At 43.7% G+C, this 24389-nt stretch overlaps 1 protein-coding gene across 1 annotated transcript; it reads left to right on the plus strand.

Annotated features, from left to right (window-relative positions):
• The first annotated feature begins 16440 nt into the window (after positions 1–16440).
• Positions 16441–24368, plus strand: TNFSF12 (TNF superfamily member 12). The gene is made up of 7 exons (XM_039847221.1): positions 16441–16703; positions 16864–16911; positions 17454–17529; positions 18081–18134; positions 18219–18254; positions 23289–23413; positions 23610–24368. Exons 1-7 carry the CDS (start codon positions 16545–16547, stop codon positions 23859–23861), a joined length of 750 nt encoding a protein of 249 aa, XP_039703155.1. The 5' UTR covers positions 16441–16544; the 3' UTR covers positions 23862–24368.
• The last annotated feature ends 21 nt before the right edge of the window (positions 24369–24389 follow it).

Below are 24389 nucleotides of genomic sequence, written 5' to 3' on the forward strand. Positions count from 1 at the left end.
CAGGTGACGAGGCCCCAAAGATGAAGCTAAGATGGTTCTGGCTCTCTGATAAGTGAGGGGCTTGCTTACCCACATGTGTTAAAGTCGCTTCTCAATATGAGGCAGTATGTGACTTCAGAAGATGAGTTTCACCTTAAACTCATGTGCACCAGCCTCAGCTGGGCCCGCTCTAGTGCTCAGATGTCGATGGTCCTCTAATTTATTAAGTATTCAAAAATACTTATTCTATGTTTACTAGGTACCAGGCACAGATCTAGACACTTAGGATACATCAATAAACAAAGCTGTCAGGCCCCTGCCCTCGGGGAGCTCACATTTTAATGGAAAAGACACATTATAATTGTAATAAATAAGTAAATCATGTAGTATGTGAGAAAGTGACAATTACTATGGCATATGGGGGGCCAGATGCAGGATTAAATGAAGTGATCAGAGTGAATAGATGAGACTGGAGCAAAGACTTAAAGGCAGTGAGGCAGGAAGCCCAGTGCATATTCTGGAACAGTGGTTCTCAATCAGTGGTGATTCCTTCCTCTTACCCAGAGGACTTTTGCCAATGTCTGGAGACATTTTTACTTGTCACAACTCGTGTGTGTGTGTGTGTGTGTGTGTGTTGCAGGGGCATGCTATTGGCATCTAGTAGAGAGAAGTTGTAAAAATCTTTTAGTGCACAGGACAGCCTCCCATGACAAAGAATCACCAGGTCCAAATAGTCAATGGTGCCGAAGTTGAGAAACCCTGGTCTATCAGAGGAAACAGCCAATGCAAGACCTGAGGCAGATGTGTGCCTGGTGCTCACAGAACTGCGTGGCTGGAGGGAAGTACTAGGATCCAGGGCAGGAGGGTGACCAGGGCAGCTGTCATAGAATAGGGAGGGCCTGTGAGGACTTAGGAGGCTTCACTCCAGTGATGTAAGCTAAGAAGCCACTGCAGGATTTGAAGTGGAAGAATGATGTCATCTCACTGGACATTTTGGAAGCTCCACAAGGCTGCTGGACTGGGAACAGGCTTGGGGATGGGAGTGTTACAGTAGAAGCTGGAGCCACAGGAGACCAAAGCTGTGACACTGGGAGCCAGCTCAGCCTCCTGTTCAGTTTCTTCTCTCACCTCAAAGCTCTGATCCCAATCCCTCTCCTTCACTCTCAGCTGAGAACCTCAGCTCAGACTTCAGAGCAAAAGCAGCAGCTGTCAAATGGGACTCCCACTTCCCACTGCCACACATCTAACACTCCTTTCCTGGTACAGGCCAAGTCCATGATGAGGGCCTACGATCCCCCTTCTGGCCCTTTCCTTCAACACTCAGGTATGCTCTGGTATTTCCCATGTAAAAAACAAACAAATCAAATAGACAAAATTCTCCTTCAACACATGAAACTTGGGATGGGGGTCACCATTGAGTGCCAACCTCCTGAATTGTTGAATTCTTTTATTATAAAAGATTCTACAGGTTCCCACCACCTTTCTGTATGAATTCTTCTTCCCATGAGCATGCATTTTTCCCCCAAATAAAACAGAAGGGGGCAATTGAAAATATTTAACAAAAATGATTAAATGCATTAAAAAATACTGTTGCGGGGGCAGAATTTTCCCCTCTACATTTCTTTAGTTCTTATCGCTGGACTGGTAATAAAATAATAAAATCGACACAGACCAAATTAAAAGGAAAAACACCAATTTAATACATATGCATGGAAGAAACACAATCAGGTGTGCAGATCATAAAATGAGGCTCAAAAAATTATCAAACTAGGCACCTTTTTATACTTGTTAAAGAAATGATAAATTTGTGATATTGATAGGACAAAGAAAGTTGGTACTCATTAGGAAAGAATCTAAGCAAGGTTTGGGCTTGGGTAGTAAATTAGTAAAGGCCTTACAAGGTTTTTTTACACAGGCTTTTCAACTCTGGATTGTATAACTCTTGTGATAAGGTTGTCTCTCAGGCCTCAGGAGCAGGGAGGGCACCTATCATGTGGAGATTTATTTCCTGCATTTAGAGAGACAGACAAGAGTCAAAGAGCTCCTGCTGCTTCTCAAGTGACTTTAATTTGAAATAATCACCATGCTATTGTGGGATATCTTGGGGTGGCCTGCCCTGAGCCCTGACAGTACCCTCCCACCAGCCCTGGGGCCTCCTTCAGCTACCACCTCCCCCACTCCACATCCCTTTAGAGCCAGACTTCACCTTCACTCGCTGCAGTCTGGTTTCTGCCTCCCCACTTCCACAGAAAATGTTCTAATCTGGTTGTTAAATTAGCACAGCTGACCCCTTCCTGCTCCCTGATACCCTCTACTCTCCTCCTCCCTAGCTGGCTGTTTTCTTCCAGTCTTCTGGAGTTCCTCAGGGTTCAGCCTGCCTCCACTTTTCCTCTCTCCCTCCTCTCTCTCTAGGTGATCCCCTCCCATAGCTTTAAATATCATTTATACCATTTTAAAATATCATTTATACCTTCAGCCTGGCTTCAGCCTGAAATACCCAAGTGCTAGGCTAACTTCTCTGCTTAGACATCTTGCAGGTACTTCAGACCTAACACTATCAGAATGGAGCTCTTTGCCTCAACGCTGTTTCTCCCTGGAAGTCGCATCTCGATATATGGCAGTTATATCCACTCAGATGCTTGAGTCATGCGAACTGCGTTTGGTTCCTCCTCTCCTTTAGGACCATTTCCAAGTCATGTTGCTATTCCCCAAGTCATGTTGTGACTATATCTCAAGGCCCTCCACATCTCTCCATTTGCACTGCCTCCACTTTAGACTAAATTGCTATTGTCCCTTACCTAGATGGCTGCAGGAGCCTCCAGCCAGGCTCCCTGCCTCCTCTTTAGCTCCCTCCAGTCTGATCCACATAATCTTTCTAAAGCAAAATCTCTTCTGCCCATGACTGAACCCAGTTTAATGACTTTCTCTGCCCTTAGAATAAACTCCAACATCTTGACTACAGCTTCGGAGCAGGGCACGCCCTTCCTTCACCATGCTTTGCCAGGTCTTTCTACCCCTGCACCTTCATTTGCCTTCTGGGGATGCTCTTCTCATCCTCCTCCCAAAATATATCATTTATGTTAACATATATTTTATTGATTTACAAAATTTGTAATTCTTGTAAAATACACAACAAAATTTACCATTTCAAACATTTTTAAGTGTACAGTTCAAAAGTGTTAAAAGTACATTCACATCATTGCACAACCTTCACTGCCATCCATATCTAAAACATTTTTCATTTTGCAAAACTGAAATTTTGTACCCATTAAACAACAATTCCCCATTCTCCCTTCCTCTCAGTCCTTGGCAACCACCATTCTACTTTTCTGTCTCTATGATTTAGACCATTCTAGGTACCTCATATAAGTAGAACGATATAGTATCTGTCTTTTTGTGACCTGGCTTATTTCACTTAGCATAATGTCGTCAAGGTTCATCCATATTAAGGCATGTGTTTGAATTTCCTTCCTTTTTAAGGCTGAATAATGTTCCACTGTATGTTTATACCACATTTGGTTTATATAATTTTCCATCCATGGACATTTGGGTTGCTTCCACCTTTTGGCTATTATAAATAATGCTACTATGAACATCAGTGTACAAGTATCTCTTCAAGACCCTGCTTTCAATTCCTTTGGGTATATACCCAGAAATAGAATTGCTGGATCATATGATAATTCTATTTTTAATTTTTTGAGGAAGCGCCATGCTGTTTTTTGCAGTGGCGGCACCATTTTATATTCCTACCAGCAGTGCACAAGACTTCCAATTGCTCCACATCCTTGCCAACACTTGTTATTTTATGAGTTTCTTTTTTTAATTTAGCCGCCCTAATGGATGTGAGGTGATAACTTGTTGTGGTTTTGTCTTCTTCAAGACTAGTGATATTGAGCATCTTTTCATGTGCTTATTGCCCATTTGTTTATTTTCTTTGGAAAAACGTCTATTCAAATCTTTTGTCCATTTTCTATTCAGGTTTTTGTTTTTGAGTTGTAGAAGTTCTTTATATAACCCCTTACCAAATATATAATTTGCAAATATTTCTTTCCATTCTGTGGGGTTGCCTTTTCACTGTTGACTATCTTTTGACACATAAAGGTTTTTAATTTTGATATAGTCTAATTTACTTATTTTTAGTTTTATTGTCTGTGCTTTTGTTGTCAAATCCAAGAAATCATTGCCAAATCCAATGTCATTAGCTTTTCCCCTATGTTTTCTTCTAAGAGTTTTGTAATTGTAGCTGAGAATACTCATAAATTCCTCTCTCCCTGAGGCCTTATATAATCTCAGCTGCCTTCCCATTGCCCTACATTCTAAGGGCCCACACAGTTCAACTTTCCTTTTGTGGTTTTACTTGATGGGCACTTGTCATTATCTGGAAGCAAAGGCCTCTTGTTCTCACTGCAGGACCAACATCCAGCACAGCGCTTGGCACCTAGTGGGCCTCTATACATTTTTTGTTGAATGAATGATCAACTGTTAAGTGAATGGGACAGACAGTGAGCATGGGGATGAGGGGGGTGTTATAGGCTGTATGGTCAGAAAGAGGTGAGGTCTGAGCTGAACCTTGAAGGCAAGGGAGGGTTTGGAGCAGAAAGAAGTTTGGGAAGGACTTCTAGCTAGAGGAAACAGCATATACTCAGAGGTGAGAATGAGCAAGGCTTTCTGATATCAGTAGGTGGCCAGACTGTCTGGAGCAGGGGCTGCGTGGGGAGCAGTGGCCAACAGGGCTGGGTGGGCCCATCCTACACTGGGTGCATGAGTCTGACCAGAAGAATGAGGCAAACCAGTGAGGAGCTGGAACCACACTGTGACATAATAAAATATGGTTTCTGGAAGATTCTTTGGCAATAGGATATAAGATGGTTGTGAGTGGGGGATATGCTGGAAAAGGTTTCAAGCCAACAGAGGCCAGTATGGAACCCTCTGCTGGCTTAGAACTTCTTCCACACTATCTGAGAACAAAGCTCGTAACTTAAGTGCTATGGCCTTTCAATCTTTTGCCAAGCTCTTTGTTACGAACATCCTGGGCAGAACTAACTGGTCGCTGCTCAGCTTCCTGGTGTGACCCAGTTTACTGTGCTGGTTGTGCAGGTAGGATTGGTCATGCATACACAGTGGCTTTGTCCTTGTCATCTCTTATCCTTGCACTACACAGCTGGACACACGGCAGGCCCTGAACCGATAGATCAGATGAATAAATGCTTTGTTATAGGCACTCTTTCTGTTAAATTGGGACTGCCTGCCTCTCCACTGCATTTTAAAGGAAAAGCCTGCTATGTTTTCTCAGAATAATGCCTAGTCAAACAGAATACAGAGTACATTCCTTGTACCCAACTACTATTTCCTCTTTGTATAATGAAAATGCTTTGCACAATTCCTTGCATGCAAGTGTGAGCTCAATAAATATTTGTTAGCAGTGAACAGATAGCAGCACCTCAATAATCGTTGGCTGACTAACCCAAACATGACTCAAGAACATACAAAATGTAAATAAGCCTCAGCATCCACCGAAAGCCCAAGGACAAAGCTGCCACCAGTGTGTGCATTTGGTGTCATTTAGCTGCTTACAATCTGATCTGGGGAATTTCCTACTATATGCATGTTGGTAGGAAGTAGAGCCTTCCACACTTGGTGGAGGCCCCAAAGCCAAAGGTTCACTTTCCCAGCATTCCTTGCAGCTAATGGGGGGCATATGACCCAAGCTGAGCCAGGTGGATGACTGCCCGTCAGGGTTTGATTTGAAGGCTACAGAAACGAAGCAACGAGGAGAGCATCCCGTCCAAGGACAGCAGCAGCCTCTAGCATCCAAAGTCAGTGGTGCTGGCAGTCCTGACTGTGTGCCAATGCCCTGAGGGTACTGTGGTGGGCACGTCCCCACCAAACCAGATCTACAATGAGCGTTGGTCCCTGTTCATGATGCAGTTTCTTTGACCAGCTTGTTTCCTGAGCCTGGTTATCCAGCCTTCATGGTGATTCTGGAAGCCACCTATGGCCTTCTAATAAATTATTCTTCTGCTTATAAACACCAGGAGTGGTTTTTATTGCTTTCAACTAAAACTTCTAATGGCTCAGCCACAGACAAGAGCTTGAGGTGGAGGTAGAGGCCTTAAGCTCTGAGGGCCGTGCATCAGCTTCAGGCCCAGGCTCTGCCCAGGGAGCTCATCCAGCAAGGTCTGAGCAGGGCTCTGAAGCAGTGGGGCAAAGGCTGAGAATGCCCTTCTTAGAGCAGAGGTCCCAGACCAGCAGCAGAGTCATCACCTGAAATGCAAATTCTCCCTTCCAGACTTACAGAATCAGAACTCCAGGGACGGGGCCAGCAACTGGTATTTTAACAAGCCCTTTAGGTAGTTCAGATGCACCCTAAAGTTTGCCCTAGCGCCTCAGGGAGGAGCCATGTGCAGCAGCAAAAGCGACAGACAGAAACCAGAGACTCCGTTCTAGCCCTTGGCTAACTGTCTTTTTATACATTTGTTTTATCTCCAAGTGTAGGTTTTTTTCATCTATAAAATGGGGACCATAATATCACTATAGAGGTTTGTTCCAAGGATTAAATTAAATAACATTCTATACATGCAGTGCTAAATCATGGTTCCTGGCACAGAGGATAAGCCCCCAAATCACAGCCATCACTGTTAGGCCTGGTTGTAATTAGTCCTCTTAGTAGACAGTTGTGCAAATTTGGGCAAGGCCCCTAGTTTCTCAGCCTAATTTTTTTCTTTTCTCTGTAACACGCAGATAGCAACCCTCACTTTCTAGCCTTGTTTGGAGAAGTTAAAACATGAAACTATGAAAGCACAAACTAAAATGCAAAAGGTGAAAAATAGTCAACCTAGACACCAACACAAGATGAGGTGGGGCTCACTTGTGGGCTTCTCATCAAGCTTACGCTGGGTTCCCACTGGGGGCAGGAGCGGCATTAGGCTGTGGGGATCCGGCAGGAACCAGGCAGATATAGTCTCTTCCCTTGAAGTTGCTCATAATTTAAATTTCAACTCAATCAGACTAGTGTAGACTGTTCATATTTCTACAGTGAAACATTTGTATAGAGTTGTATGTGTATATATGTATCTATATAAACACAGAACTTATTTATATAATTATTTATATTTATTAAGATATAAAAATTATTTTCATAGTCATACATATATAACTACAAAATTCTCTCTACATATATATTCAATGTATAAAACTTTGTCTCTATATGTGTGTGTGTTAAATATGTGTGTGTATATGTAGTTGTATAGATGTGAATTAGGTTTAGATTGAGGTTAGTTTGGAAAATGCACATTTAAAAAATGTGTTGATAATTCCTTTCCTTGTTGTAAAAGTTATTTACTTATTTAGAAGAGATGAGACATACATATAAAAGTGTGTGGTAAAAAATTCCCCCTCACCACAGACTCCCAGATATTCAGTATTCTTTCTGCAGAGGAAGCTTCTGATACCAGTTTCTTGGGTCTCATTCCAGAAACATAGGTTTTGTGTATACAAGATGTGTGTGTTTTGCAGTTTTGCCTTTTGTACTTAACTTGTTCCTTATATGGCTGCATGTATATATTAGGTTTTGTCCACTATTTTTCTGCCACAAACAATTCTACAACGACAAAATACATTACTTTAAAGTATGCCATGACGTGATCCCAACTTTCTACTCCAGCAGAATCCCCCCACCCAGGCCTGATTTCTTTTCAGCCCATTTCCCCATTTGAGAACCAGAGAAGTGGGTGGCCCACCTAAGGCATTAGCAAAGGTCAAAGCCAGTAGAGATCAGAATCCAGGTTTCTAATTCTCCAACGCACCTCTAGCCAAGGAGTTAGTGACTGTTGGCAGACACAATGTATTTTTTGACTGATATGTGCATTTATCACGTTTGACTTCCCAAAAAGGTCTGAGGTGGCTGCCATTGAGGTATCAGGACTTGTATTTGCTTACCACATCTTCTCTTGCTTGGAGGGAGTCCAGATGGTTTGACCCATCATAGCCAGGCCAGAACTGAGTCAAGCTGTAGCTTAGAGCCAAGGCTGAAGCAGGTGCCAAGGGCTGGGGCCAAACTAGATAGATCGCATTAGCCATCGGGCCAAGAATCACGCTGCCAACACAGCCAAGTTTGCGCTTCAGGCCAGGGAGAGTCTAATGCACACACCACCTGGGAGTCTGTCCTCCTCCTGACACTCAGTACCTGTCTAGGTTGAGTCTTACTTTGAGGCAGACATGAATGGATGGAGAACTGGGGATAAAAGAAAAAACTTATGACCTGGGGAATTCTGAAATACTCAGAGAAGATAGAAAGGCAAAAAAAGGAATGAAAGTCAGGCTAATGATTGCCCACCTAACCTTGGAATGCTGACCTCTCCTCTCTGCTCACCAAATCCTACTCAGTCTTCAAAGCCAGGCCCTCTTTTTCCTGGGGAGTTATGGAACACGTGTGGAGAGAGGAGGTCAGTTTGGAGATCGCGGTTTGAATTCTGGTGCTTCCACTTTCTGGCTGTGGCCTTTGAGCAAAATCATTCATTCTTTCGTGCAACAAATATATATGAAGTGCTAAGTTCTGAGGAACAAATAAATCACAATCCCTGAACCCATAAAGCTGGCAATAAGATAGTCAGATATGTAAACAAATGATAACACAATGGGACAGTGATGTGGTCACGGTGAGCATAAGCAGCTGGAACACAGAAGGAGGCCCTACCCAGGAAAATCACACACAGAGAACGTGAAAGGTCCAGCTAGAAATCCCTTAAGGAATTCCTTGGGACCAACCAAGAAAAGGTAGCCATTTATTCAACAAATATATAAAGTGCCTCTTGTGTGCCCAGCACCAAGCAAAGCACAGGAGATACAATAAGACAGACTTAGCCTAACCCCACACTCATGGAACTTCACACTCCAGTGAGGGAGACAGACAATAAATATAAATTGCAGTAGGTATAATGATGGAAATACATAGTGCTATGATCAAGAATAACACAGGGGAGTACAACTGTGGAGTGGGGAGACAAGGAAGCACCTTGTAGTGTCTGACCAGAATTAGAGGTATCATTATGAATTTACTATATAATATTTATATATCTTATCTCTGTCTGATAAAGAGGCTAGACACCTCCAGTGGTACTGAGTTTACTTTGTGCTTTTGCTTTCTAAATACCCTCTTCCGTGACAGAAAATAATTTCTTGAAGAAATAGCTACTGACTCCAGGGCTGGTGCTGAGGAAGTATAAGGTACACCTGGAGCATCTTATTGTGCCAGGAGAGAGAGAGAAGCAGAGAGAGAGAAGCAGAGAGAGAGAAGGAAGAGGAAGAGGAGAAAGGTAGGAAGGAAAGAAAGAAGGAAGGAAGGGAGGAAAGAGCTCAAAACTGAATCTCTTCACAGGAATCAAATAAACAAGTTTCCCACTGAATGAATCTGGAACGATTTAAATATGAAAATGAATAATGATTTAATGGGTTATAATACATTTAAAACATATGAGTGCACAGTTATACTAAAAATAAAAACAAGTTATAAATAAATGAGAGAGAAGGAAAATTATAGTAGGATATAATTAATAAATAAAACAGGAGAATGAAATTCATATTTTACAATCAACATAGTAATAATTGATTAGACAAGAATTATTAATGGATGCTAAATTTTAGATGAAAGTTTGTTGGAGGACAGGCTATTTACAGAGTCTCAAAATTTATTTCCACAGACTATTTATAACTCACAAAGATAAAAAAGGTAACTTTAAAGTAGAGAAGCTTGGCACATGTGACCTTAACCGAAGGATCAGAGTTAACATCGCTAGTAATGGAATGAGTTGATGTCCTGTGCCTCCTGATGTGTGGCACCAAGGACACAACAACATTTCCTCCCTAGAATATGCAACCTGAATTTAATCATGAGGAATACATTAGGGGAAATTCTGTGATATTGTGACCTATAATAAATATATATTTCATCTCCGTCTGCATTTCTGGCACAAAGTTCCTAAAACCCTTGGAATTTCCCAAGTGATAAGAACAATGGGAGCATCTCTTTATAGTATTTGATTTTTTTTTTTTGTCCTCAGTCCCTGAGATAGCTCCATAGCCATAAAGGTGACAGGAGCATCTTGTGTCATAACCCCTTTCAACCCCACATGAGTATATTAGTTAATGAGGTGACTTATGGAAATCCCCTAAGGATGGGGGCTGGTTGCCAGGGAAACAAACCATGTGATTAGAGGGTTTGAACTTTCAGCCCCACTCCACCTTCACATCCAAGGAGGGGAAAAGGGCTAGAGATGGAGTTTAATCACCAATGGACAATGATTTAGTCAATTGTGCCTACTTAATGAAGCTTCCATAAAACCTCAAAAGGACTAGGTCTAGAATGCTTCTGGGTTGGTGAATACATGGAGGTGCTGGGAGGGTGGCATACCTAGAGAAAGCATAGACGTTCCACACCCCTTCTTATATACCTTTCCCTGTGAATCTCTTCCATCTGGCTGTTTCTGAGTTGTAAACTTTTGTAATAAATTGCTAATCTAATAAATAAACTGTTTTCTTGAGTTCTGTGAGCCACTCTAGCAAGTTAATTGAACTTGAGGAGTAAGTTGTAAGAACCTGATTTATAACCAGTTGGTAGAAGTAACCTGGATTTGTAATTAGTGTCTGAAGAGGGGAGAAGACATGGTCTTGTAGCACTAAGCCCTTAACCTGTGGGATTTTACACAATCTACAGGTAGGTGATGTCAGAATTACGTTAAATTGTAGGACAGGACACTCAGTTGTTGTCACAAAATTGCTTGGTGTGTGGAAAACCCACAAATCTGGTGTCAGAAGTGAAGTAGCATTGTAGAGTATTGAGAGTAGAGGAGACACACAGCAAGTGAATTTTTCCTTTATACATTCTATAACTATACTGTACTCAAAAATATCAATGTCATGAAAGACAAAGAAAGGCCTAAATGGTACTCAATTAAAGGAGCCTAAAAAGATATAATGCAATATGTAATCCTGAATTAGAAGAAACAATTGATATAAAGGGGAAATTTGAATATAAATATTAGATAATGGTATTATATAGATATGAACTATCCAGAATTGGATAGTTATATTGTAGTAAAGTAAGAGGAAAATCCTTGTTCTCAGGAAATCTGTGCTGAAATATATAGGGTAAAAAGGTCATGGTGTCTGCCTCTTACTTTCACATATTTCAATAATAATAATAATATGTACATCCATGTATTATATATATATGTGTGTGTGTGTGTATATATATATATAGAGAGAGAGAGAGAGAGAGATAAAGCAATTGTAGAAAAATATTTAACCACTGGTAAGTACAGGAGAAAAGTCTAAAGGTATTCATTGCACTATACTTGCAACTTTTCTGAGGATTTAAAATTGTTCAAAATAAATTTTCAAAATAAAAGCTAAAACATTCCCGGTGTAAAATACATTGGAGTGAATTCAACAATTGATTATGAAATTTTTGTTTAACTTCATTCGTGACACCAAGTTTGGTAAAATAACAAATGAACCAACTTAAAGATAGCAGCACATTTATCTTCCTAAAATAACAAATGAAGGAAACTAGAAGCTAGGGAGGTATGAAGCTAAGAAAAGAGGGTTTCAAAATGAGAGTGGCAAGCAGAGATGCTGCACAGATGAGGGCTGAGAAGTATCTGCTGGACTGAGGAAAAGCAAGGCCTTTGGTAGAGGACCTGAACATTCACTGGGCAGTGGCAGATGAGCACAGGAGAGTCCTCAGTGAAAGAACAGTTGTGAAAGCCTGGGGAAGGATGGGGATGGTGGGTAGGGGTGGAGAGAAAGGGGCCCAAGATGGACTTTGTGAAATTCAGTTGTTTTACCGATTGAAGTTTAAACAGAGCTTACGAGTTTTGACCAAAAGTGTGTGTGGTAATGGCTTGAGAGGGTGATAATGAATATCCAGTCCTTCCTGAGGCTTGGTACCGACTCATCCCAGTTTTCCTGGGGCTGTCCAGGTTTTAGCATTGAAAGTCTCTCATCCTGGGAACCTCCATAGTTCTAGGCAAACCAACACTTCCAGGCTGCTCTCACCATTAAATATTCACTGTGGCTGCCAGCCTGGGTGCTTAGATTGTATTTATTCATTCGACAAACTTTTGCTGGCACTGGAAATATGATGGCCAGCTAAGCATACACAGTCCCCCATCCTTAGAGACCACCTAAAATTCCTTCTTTGCATTTAAGTGATATTAATCAAATTAGGTCTCTAAAAAAATCCAAAAAACCTTATTTTCCCTCATTGTAATGGTAGAAAATTTGAGAAGAAAAGCATAAAAAGGCAGAGAAAAAAACCATACTGGCAGATTTCCTTTCAGTATTTTTCCTATACATTTCCCAAGTCACTTTTGATCAGCATCCCAAACAATGCAAGTTAATTTTAATTTTGGCTGCAAACCAAGAACAAAAAGGTTAAGGGTATTGAATTAATTTTTCAAGTCAAAGTTAAAGGTTCTGAGGATGATCTGCTGTCTCCAAGAGTCCAATCCCTGTTTTTTCCCATCAGCAGGTATGATCACAGGCCTGGCCCAGATGGGTAATGACTTTCTGTCTCTTCAGCAAGGCTTCCTGCTTTGCAATTTTTTTCCTTTTACAAATTAAAATGCTGCATTCACTTGATAACAAATCAAGTAGAACAGAGGAGATTCTGAAGAAAAACAACAGGGCTTCACTCCCTCTCATCCTGTTCCACCCACCCCACCCCCAGCACCTAGAGGTTTAACGGTTTCTGTTTTTAGTTCTTCTGGAAGTTATTTCCAAAATACTAGTTAAAACGCTCATACTTCTATTTCTTTACATATCAATTTTAGTGAATATTGACTTTCCCATATAAAACATGAGGCATTCACCCACACCCTCTCTTCCCAATGATGACTATTTATATAAATATTTTTGTTTTTATATTATTTTGGTTATAGAAGTAAACCTCTATTGCTCTCTGTCCTTTTGTTGGTGTCTCTGGGGAGAGAGGTAAAGCCTTTTTCTTTCTTCACATGCAACCTTTTCTCAGCCTCATATTTACAAAGATTTTAAGCATTCACAATCTCTCCTGCAACCACAACCAAGTATTCAGGATTTTCCTACAGACTGACTGACTGTAAAAGTCGAAACTCATTGAACGGTACTTACATTATGATGGCCATGTGAGTATTGGTCAAGCTCAGGCCAAACTATGAGCAGGAGTATACTTTCTCCTCCACGTGCTCAATCCACTATCCAGGAAAATGTTTCAAGCTTTAAGGCTATTAATTGATACTGTATCAATTAAATATGATCATGTCATATTATACTTTGCTTTTCATTTAAATTAAGAGTCTTTTATTCAGTTTTGGTATTTTCCCAGAGATTCGAATTGCTTTTCTTTCTTCTTATACTCTCTCAGATTGATTCAATTTCTTTGAAGACAAGATGTCTGACATTTTGCCTGAGAAAAAATGACTTCCGGTTGAGAAAAGGAAGTGAGGTCATCAACTGATGCGGCTGCCCAGTCTTGCAGGCCTTCAATCAATTCTATGTTTTCAGTCCTGCCTCTCCCACTTTCCTTTGCTGGCTGACCAAAGACATTGCCTGTCCTCAGCAGTCTAAATGATCAGGCTTGGCTCGTATACATCCCTCCATCTTTGCTCTCTTATTTCTTTTTGTATTCTCTACTTTTATTTCAATGAGATCTCAGAAGGGATTAAAAACAAAGGAGTATGACTGGCCTGGAATAAGGAATCTCGTTTTATTTTCTAATTGTTCCACACATCTAGTACCCAGATTGATAAGAGACTCATGGTAATGGCTCCCTCATAAAGCTCAGTGGAAACTGAAGATTTATTTAATAAATATCAGGGTCATGTCTCAAACATAAAGCTTGCATGTTTATCTCAGAGCTCTGGCTTCAAAAGCCCTGGCAGTGGAGCTGAGGAAAGAGCCAGTAAATTGCAAAAGGAAACTGAGTTACTTTAAGAAAGCACATTATCTCCCTTGTGTGGGTCAGGTTTTACCAGCTTGGATCTCTTAGGCAACTGAAGGAAGGGGATTAATGGCAGGGACAGACCCCCATGCCTGAGTCTGATGAGAAAAGCCAGCCTCCCTCTGGACTGCATACAAACTCTCCTCAGGTTTTCTTCAGTTCTTCACCTAACTCAGACAAGAGTCTCTGGTACCAATTTGCATCTTCTTTCCTTGATTTTTTCTAACTCTTGCTCAATAACCTCAGAAAATCTCTTTCCATTCCATCTCCCCTTTCTTCATTTCATTTGGATGCACCCAAATAACCCTAACCATATCTATTAAGCACAAAATAATGACAGAGAATCCCTTGGATCAAGGGAAAAAAAAAGGTCACAAGTTTGAGCAAAGTTAAATTTAAATCAGTGCCATTAAGTTATATAGATCCTGAAAATCACCAGAATTCCTTTGGGGCTTTCCACCAAAGTCTCCTGTTAGTCTTCTTTTTCCCTATTTTAAATGTCAATGACTAGAATCCGTTTATCCATTCAGTCATTCATTTATTCAAGACATGTTTGTTGAGTGCTCCCTGTTTTCCAGGCATTAGTCATGTCGTGTAAACAGAGAAAACATACATAGTCCCTGTCCCTTTGTGAGCTTTCAGTTCAATCAACCAACAGATGTTAATTTTAAAAAATGTTAATTAAGCATCTATTACGTCCAAGGGACTGCAGTAGGTTAAGTGAAACTCACGTACCCTCACACAACTTACATCTATATTAACATGATTATTCCACTGTCCTCATCATCATAACTATTATTCTGAGACTTTTACATTTAAGATGTTGAAAATTAACTTTATTGCTTACTCCAGGAACTTTCTAAAAGACCTATCTGCTCTTCAACAGAAATCATCAACTGACAGATTGCACCCTAAGACTGTCTGAACTCATCTCAAAATCTTCCTTTTTCTGTGTTCAGTCTGATTACACCATGACCCTTAACCTACCCTAATCAAGCCCTGCGCCTACTGCAGCATGGAAAGACCTGCCTTAAACCAGACTTCAAAGTCTCCATAAATGTGGCTTGCCCATCTCCATTGTCAGACTGTTGAGGAGTAAGTAATAAACTTTATCTTATTAACAGGTTTGTTCTAGTGCTATTTGTGGAGCCAATATTTGACAAAGTGCTGGGAATATAGTAATAATGTCATAGAGTTTACATTCTAGAGACAGACAATAAGCACATAAACCAGTAAATATGTAATTTTATATTTTACAATGTAGTTGGGGAGATAGTAGCCAAATTGTGATAATAAAGAAATAAAGGGTAACAGAATAGAGAATGAGGACAGTTAAGGTCCTAATTAAAAAAGATAATCTGAAAAACTCTCAAAAGTGACTTAAACTGGAGGTGGGGGTGGTCTGAGTGTTTCAAGTAAGGGGAATAACAGGTTTTTGAGACCCTGAAGCAGGAAAGTGAAAGGGGGATCAGCAGGTTCTAGAACAAAAAGGGAACCAGCAAAACAAGAGCGTGGGGGAGGGGGAAGGGCAGGACTGAGCGGAGGAATAGGGTAGGAGGCTTCCACATACTTATTCAGAAGCACTGCTTTACCCTATTGTTCAGTTATCACTCTTGCGACAGAATTGTTTTCTAATACTTCTCACTGCAAATGTGCAGAAGTGAACAGTACAGGTTAAATGAACTTGCGAGGGCCTTACCGTTTACAAAAGTATTTCCATTGCAAAAAGTTTCCAGCTTTTACCAAATTCAATTATAAAACTCTTGTAGGTCCACCTTGATCTCACATAAGCCCTATTATTAGCTGAAGTGGCTCCTGTGTTTCCAGAGTCGCCTTTGGGGAACACACTGATTGGGAGTTAGGGGTGAGGCGGGAGGAAACCGATATTCCTAGAGACACTTGTTCTCTCCAGCTGCAGGACGCTGAAGTTGAAATTTGCTACAAATTGATTTGCTGAAAGACGCGAAAACACGACCCATGCTAATAACTTCCTCAGGCTCTTTTCCAGTTACTTGCTGGCAAGTATTGTCTTTTAGGTGCAGCTGATAAAATCCGAATGTGTCTTGGCCCTCACCATGTTGACTGAGGTAATAAGACCAGCCTCATACTGCCTAGTTACCTTAGTCTGGAACCCTAGATTAATAATCCCGTTTGGGCAGGACTAGATCGCAGAAATTCCAGGGTCTCTCAGCCTGACCACCCCGCACACAGGCCTGAGTGGAATTTCTGCTCATTTCTGCTTTCGCTCCCTCTCTCAGGCCAACGCGCGGAGAGCTCTCGGCTGTACACCCCATCTCAGCCGGCTGCACACTCACACAAACATCGCTCCTGCTTTTACACGCACAGGTGGTGTGTGCCTCTTCGCAAGGAATCCCTCTGTGCGCGCATCCCGCTCCATGCACAAAGCTCCGGGCTCCGAGTTTAATCACACAGTGTCCGGCTTCCTGTCCTCATCACGCCCCCCCCTCCCGCCCCGTTTCCCTTGCCCCTCCCTCTCCCCAGCCTGATCCGCCCGCCAGCTCCCCCTCCCCCATCCCTCGGGTCCCGGGATGGGGGGGCGGTGAGGCAGGCACAGCCCCCCGCCCCCATGGCCGCCCGTCGGAGCCAGAGGCGGAGGGGGCGCAGGGGGGAGCCGGGCACCGCCCTGCTGGCCCCACTTGTGCTGGGCCTGGGCCTGGCGCTGGCCTGTTTTGGCCTTCTGCTAGCCGTGGTCAGCCTGGGGAGCCAGGCATTGTCGTCTGCCCAGGTGAGGCCCTGCTGTCTACCCCTCCCTGGGCAGATTAGGAGCTGAGTCTGCGGAGCAGCTGATGGGGTCGGGTGGGCTGAGGGCAAAGGGCCAGGAAGATGGGTGGAGGGTGAGATGTCAGGTGGAGAAGAACGGAGTGACGCTGCCTCCTTCCCAGCAGGAGCCTTCCCAGGGAGAGCTGATGGCAGAGGAGGACCAGGACCCGCAGGTGAGTGCGTGTGGGTGCTGACTGCAGGCTGCTGGATATGGGAAGTGTGTGGAAGCTGAGGGTACAGGGTGTGCCCCAGCTGTGTCAGCGGTGCGTGGGTATGAGAGAGAGAGAGAGGGTGACAACTGTATGTAATGGATTTGTGCCGGGTTTGTGTCACCTGAGTACAAAGTGTTGGCTTTGTGGGTTTGTGAGATACGGGAGCCCGTCATGGAATGGGGATGCTGGTTGTATGTGCAGAATGTGTACCCAATCTGTACTCTGGGTGTGGGCATGTGTGCAATGTGCCAATTGTGTGCAGAGTCTGTGCTGGTTTTGGCGTGGGGAGGTGTGACTGGTCTCCGGAAGAGAGTGAGGACTGAGACCTGATCCCAGGAATTGGCCTCCCCTTGGCCTCAGCCACACTTGGCTGAGGGGCTCTTCCCTCCCTAAGACTTCTGTGCCAGTCTGTTCCTCTCCTGATGGCCCCCTGTTGGTCTCAGTTTATGTCTCTGAGAATCCCTGGCAAGACTTTGTTTTAGTCCTGCCCTTAATTCCCCTAGGAACTCTATCCCCAGTCAGGAGAGAGCCAGGATCCTGTGCCTTTCCTGAAACAACTGGTTCGGCCTCGAAGAAGTGGTGAGTATCCCTTTATCCCAATCTCACGAACGATCGTAGTGGCTGGTCTATGGTGGCTTCTGGACTTTACTGCTTTTGTTCATCACAACGGCCCTATGAAACAGGCAGAGCAAAAACCTTATCCTCAGTTATGGGTGGAGAAACTGAGGCACAGAGAATAAAGGAGAGTGGTTCAGATTCATGATGGAGACAAAGTGGGGGAGTCAGAGGCCTGAACCCCAATAAGAAAAGAGACTTATGAATTAGATGACCATGTGACTATATATTGAGCTTTGCGAAGGACTGTCCTGGCCTACACCTGTTATATCAGTATGATTATTAATAGCACCCCTTCTGTTTTCAGAAGCATCTCAATTTGGATGATAAATTATATACTCACTCTACTTATGGATGAAGATAAAGCCTGAGGTTCTTAGGCCAGAAGTCTAGACAAGAATAAGGATGCCAGGGTTCTGGGAGGAGAATGGGTTTGGGGGAGTGGCTCTTGGCCTCCCAGACATTCAGGGAGGTGGGAAGGCTGCTTTGCCCATCTGTCTTTTCTTGATTCTCAGCACCTAAAGGCCGGAAAACACGGGCTCGCAGAGTGATTGCCGCCCACTATGAAGGTGGGTAATGGTAAGCCATGCCCAGGGAAGAGGGGTGGCAGAGGGGCAGGGCAGATCTCACCAACCCTTTCCTGTGTCTTACAGTTCACCCAAGGCCTGGACAGGACGGAGCGCAGGCAGGTGAGACCCTATCTCTGAGCGCAGGCAGGTGAGACCCTAATCTCCACAGCATTGGCCTCCTGGAAAAGGGGCTCTTGAAAACCTTAACCACCCCATCTCTGCCTTCAGCCTTGGAACCCCAGAAGCTAGTTTAGGAAAGTCCTCAGGGGCTTTCTCTGTGATCCAGGCATAGGACCCCAGGAAGACCCTTTCCCCTCCCAGAACCTAGGCAGATTCCTCCACCAGACCATCAGCCCAGCCTCTCCTTCAGCCCTCACTCTTCAAAAAGCACTTTTGATTTTTTCCTCTTCTTTCTCCTCCATAGTTCAGGAGTTTTCATGCTCTGATCATTTTTCTCAAAATGTTTCTAGTCTCTGCTCTTCTCTTCTATGCCTACTTCATTCTCCCATCTCAGCACTATGACATCAGAACCTCAAACCCAGTCATTAATTCTTTCCTCATTCCAGACTCTCCCACCTTCTACTCTGCCCCACCTGTGTTGCTAAACTAAGCCCCCCTAAACCTCACTTACATTATTCTGTTGCTTCCCTGCTTGGTTTCCAGCCTCCTTGGTCTCAACCTCTTTTCCCTGCACACCCTTGTGCATTCTCCACACTTGCTGGGCTGACTCCCCCTCCCTACCAATGTGTTTCTTCTGGACTTTGTATATATTATTCCCTGATCTGGAATGCCCTTCCATGTGACAGTCCAGGAGGCAAGACTAGGGGGTTGGCAGCTGAAATAGAAAGAAGAAGATGGATTCAGCATGTGGCTTGAAGATAGGGCTTGCTTGTAGGTTGGATGTGCAGGGTAAGGGAAAGGGAAGAATCAGAAGTTATTTCAAGATTTTTAAGATCATCTTTAGGAATAATGATGCCATTGGCTAAGATGGGATTAACAGGGAAGAAATAGGTTGGGAGGTATGGAAATTAATAATTAAATATGAGATCTAATTGTAAACAAGTGGATAAATAATAAAAAGTGAGTTTCTCAAATAGATGGCTGGGCATAGTAGACTATCTCAGGCTAGGTCAGGACGAATAAAGTCAGGAGTCATTGCCATATGGATGGTATTTAAAGCTATAGGAAAGCTATAGGACTGGATGAGACACCAACGGAAAGAAGGGCCCTGTAAGCAAAGCCCTGAGGCTCTTGGACACCTAGAAGTGGAGCAGAGGAGGAGAACCCAGCAGAAACTGAGAAGCAGCCAGAGAGAGGGGAAGAAATCCAGGGAGAGTAGTGTCATGGAACCTAAAAGACACAGTTTCAAGAAGGAGGATGTGGCTGTCTGTGTTGAATGCAGCTGAGAGGTCACATGAGATGAGAACAGAGGAATGACTGCTGGATTTGGTAATATTATAAGTCAACTGGTGACCTTGACAAAGGCAGTTTCAACTGTATAGTTAGGATAGAAGCCAGCATGGATTAGGTTAAGAGAAAATGTGAAATAGGAATTAGAGACTGTGACAATCCTTTCCAGAAGTTTCTCTGTGACAGGAGCAGAGAAATGGGTAGTGGGTAGAGGGGAATGTGGATCAAGGAAAAGTCCACTCCTTTTAGTGATATGAAATACTACATGAATCTTAGCTAACATTTATTGAGTGTTCGATCTCATCTAATCCTCGCAACAGTGCTAAAAGGAAGATGTTCTGATCATTTTACAGATAGAGGTTACTTACCTTGTCTGAGGTCATAATGATACTAAGTGGTGGAGCTGGGATTTGAACCCACCCAGAGCATGTTTTTGTACTGGACATGGTCTGTGCGAGAAACAATTGCTGATGCAGGGGTCGGGGGAGCCTGCAGGGCAACATTTAAAAAGGTGGGAGAGGATGGGTTCCAGCACAAAGAAAGGGACACGTCAACCCATCATTACAAGAGGGGCATTGGAGAAGGTAAGAACAAACTAGTTTGTAGTTTTGGTGCAGTGAGATAAAGGAGCTGTTGCCTGATGGCTTTTTAGGTGCCTTGGAGAACAAGGGAGACAGGGGCAGGAGGTTTGAGGAGAGATAGTACAAAATTCTCATCTTGGTGAGTGCAAACAGAAGCTCAGTGAGGGAAAGGAGGAGGAGTGCCAGACAGTGAGGAATGTCCATTTGAGGTTTGTGGTTGTGAAACAGAGTGACACCACAGTCTCAGGTCCACCATGCCCTTTGGCCACAACCAGCCTTTGTTCAAGCTGTTTCCATAGTCAGGAACACCTCTCTCCTTCTCATCCTCTATTCTTCATGCTCCAGGCCAGTCTTCCTCCTCTCATGTGGACCACTTACTTTAGCAGTTACCCAGACATTTATTCATTCATTGACTCAACACACCTACCGCTTATAAGGACCTGGCTAGATGACCACAGTGAATAACACCCAGATCTGTTCTCAAGGAATTACTATCTCAGAGAGGAGACAAACATAAATTTGTAAATTATAGTATGCTATAACAAGAACAATAAAGCTATAGGACTGGATGAGACACCAATGGAAAGAAGGGCCCCATGAGTGAAGCCCTGAGGCTCTTAGACACCTGGAAGTGGAGCAGAGGAGGAGAACCCAGCAGAAACTGAGAAGCAGCCAGAGAGAGGGGAAGAAATCCAGGGAGAGTAGTGTCATGGAACCTAAAAGACAGTTTCAAGAAGGAGGATGTGGCTGTCTGTGTTGAATGCAGCTGAGAGGTCACATGAGATGAAGTAGCCAGAGGTACATGGTGGCATAGAGGAAGACAAACAACTTTACATGGAGTCAGGGACTCCATCCCTAAGAAGCTATGGCTTCCCTGGGCCTTGAAGCATGAGTGTAAAATGGACAAGGGGTCAAGGACATTACAGGTAGAAGGAACTATTTGTGCAAAAACCTCGAGTTTTCCAAGAGTATGATGAGGCCGGAAGATCATGAGAAGCTCCATGTAGCTGAAGGAGAAAATGCTCGAGGAGTAGAATGGGGCACGAGGCTAGAGAAGAATGTGGGAACCAGGTGCCAAGCGAAGTCTGAAAATTATTCTGATGTCAGAGCAAGGAGAAGCAGGCTCACGTCTGCATTTTAGATATATCACTCTGGAACCTCTCATGTAATGTGGGGTTCTCAGGTATGTGTATGTATTAAATTTGGTTATTTTCTCTTGGGGAAGAAAAAAAAAAGAAACATCACTCTGTGGCTATACATAGGCAATAAACTGGAGCAGGCAAGATTGGAAATGGTGAGTCCAATGAGAGAGGGGGCTGAGAATACTCAAAGTGAGAAGTGGCAAGGGCCAGACTGGGAGGGAGATGAGACAGGGCTATTTAGGTGGCAGAATTGCTAGGAACTGATGATGAGTGAATAAATTTGGTAAAGGATAGGGTAAAGGAGGCTAGGTACCCAGGGAGAGGTAGAACCATGAGCCCAGTATGGAATACAGACAGTAAAGCAAGTTTGGGGTTGGAGGCCAAGCTCAGTTTTGGTCAAGATGAGTGTGAGGTGCCCGGGATGGTGGCAGTTAGCAGGGTGAGGAGGGGCAGGACTGGAGTCTCAGATCCAAGTCTGCAGAGTAGAGGCCATGGTAACTCACAGGATGAAAAGGCCCAGAGAGCATTGCATTTTCTTTAAGAAAATAACAAGGATGGGGCTCTGGGGCTGGCAGAGGATGAGGGGCTAGGGAAGGCAGCTGCTGAGGCCGCTGAGGTGCAGCCAGTGAGGTCCAGAAGAGGGGCCTGTGGACCCAAACAGAGAGCTGTTGGCCAAGTTTACCTACTTCTCTCTGTCTTCCCATCAGTCTTTGCTAGGAACCCACTCAGAGCAGGCACAGCTCCAGGTGCCAGGATACAGTGGCAAATAGGACCATTGTCTCTGCCTTCTTAGGGGAGTCAGACCCCAAACTATCACATACATAAATAAACCAGATGATTTCCCATGTTGATGACTGTATGAAAGAAACAGGGTGGCATGGTGAAGAGATTAATAGAGGAAGGGCTGGGACCGGCTATTTTAAACTGGGTGGCCTGAGAAAGTCTCAGATGAGTTGAGACCTGACTGACAGAAAGTGCCAGGCAGGGCAGTGTGTTCCGGGAAGAGGGAAGAACAGTACAAAGCCCTGCAGGGACAAGAAGTTTGGTTGGTGGCAGGAACAGAAAGAAAGCCAGAGTGGGTGCCATGTTGTGAATTAGAGGGGTGCATGAGATTAGATTGGAGAGGTAGATGGATTGGCTGTGGAGGACCTGAGAAGCCACTTGAGGTCCGGTTCTTTCATTTTATTATTTGTCTTGTTTGCAATCTGCTATTACCCTAGGTCTAAATTTCTTTTTGTAACAGCTTTATTGAGATAAAGCTGGGATTACATACCATACAATTCACCTATTTAAAGTGTACAATTAAATGGCTTTTAGTATTTTCACATAGTTTTGCAATCATCACTAATTTTAGGACATGTTCATCCCCTCAGAAAGAAACTGTACCTTTTAGCCATCATCCACTATTTCTCTGTTCTCTCCCCACAACAGCTCTAAGCAACTACTAGTCTACTTTCTGTCTCTCTCTATTTGTTTATTTGGACATTTCATAGAAATCATATACTATGGGTCCTTTGTGACTGGCTTCTTTCATTTTGCATAATGTTTTCAGAGGTCATAGCATTTCTTTTTAAGGCTGAATATACCCATTCTATGGATATATGACAGTTTTTCTTATCTATTCCTCAGTTGATGGACATTTGGATACCATTTTATTATTTTTAATTTTAATAATCCAAGTAACGTATGATTCAAGTAATGTATGTATACATTCACAAAAGAGGCAAAGACTATAGACACAAAATATAACAGCCCCCACACTTCTCCTTCAGCCCTACTCTTCTCCCTGGGAGTGGCTGGTGATGGCTTGCTCTGTATGGTTCTGTTCATATATGTCAGATTTCTTTACATAACTTCCCATTACGCTATGGGCTCCATAGGTCATGGCCCCTCCCTTGTCCTGGGCCATCTCTATATCTTCTGGGTAAGGTGGGCCCTAAAGATTTGTAAACTCGGTGGCTCCCTGGGGAGTGAGAGTCCTGTGAAGGGACTTTCCCCTATCTCCGAACATCCACATTCAGGTGTGGACGGGACGGTGAGTGGCTGGGAAGAGGCCAAAATCAACAGCTCCAACCCACTGCGCTATGACCACCAGAGTGGGGGATTTATAGTCACCCGGGCTGGGCTCTACTACCTGTACTGTCAGGTAAGCCCCACCTCGCTCCATGGGTAAAGCAAGAACTGAGGGAGAAGGGTTTGGTTTAGAGGGTGGGGGCAAGGTAAAGGTGGGAAGAGGGAGCTTGGGGTTTGGGCTGAAGAGATATCTGGTCTCTAAGAAAATTTGAAATTGAGATGAGGATAAGCAGAGGCCTGGACTCTGCCAACCTCGCCCTGTCCCCTAGGTGCACTTCGATGAGGGGAAGGCTGTCTACCTGAAGCTGGACTTGCTGGTGGATGATACACTGGCCCTGCGCTGCCTGGAAGAGTTTTCTGCCACTGCAGCAAGTTCCCTCGGGCCCCAGCTCCGTCTCTGCCAGGTGTCTGGGCTTTTGCCCTTGCGTCTGGGGTCCTCCCTACGGATCCGAACCCTCCCCTGGGCCCATCTCAAGGCTGCCCCCTTCCTCACCTACTTTGGACTCTTCCAAATTCACTGAGGGTCCCTGGTCTCATGATGGTTTTCCCAGGCCACTGGCTCCCTACAACAACTCACTGAGCACCCCAGTCCCCTCTGCCCCACCCTAAGCTGCCTATCCTTCCATAGGCTGCCAGGGCTTGTTCACATGTTTTCCGTGCCTCAAAAAATATTCCCATTCGTCCTGACGACTCCCTCCACCTCTGGTTCTCCACCTCACTAGCTCCTGAACCCCTCTCTGATCTTCGATGCCCCATATATCTCCTGACTTCCCAACCTGGCCACAGCCCCCTGGGACTCTGTGTTTACTGTACTCTGGGTGAGAATGGGTCCCCAGTACTCCTCTTCAGGCACTAAGAGGGCTGAATGCCAGAGAGACTGGGATTAGGCCAGGAGTTCCCAGATGTGAGGACTAACAGATCAAGACAAGCTCCTCTCCTAATAATTCCCTGTGGATTTTAAAACAGATATTATTTTTATTATTATTATGACAAAATGTTGATAAGTGGATATTAAAGAGAATAAGTCATGGTTGCTCTCTTTATTGGGG

Source organism: Pteropus medius, unplaced genomic scaffold (genome assembly GCF_902729225.1).
Source record: "Pteropus medius unplaced genomic scaffold, Ma_sr-lr_union100, whole genome shotgun sequence".
Classification (NCBI taxonomy): Eukaryota; Metazoa; Chordata; class Mammalia; order Chiroptera; family Pteropodidae; genus Pteropus; species Pteropus medius.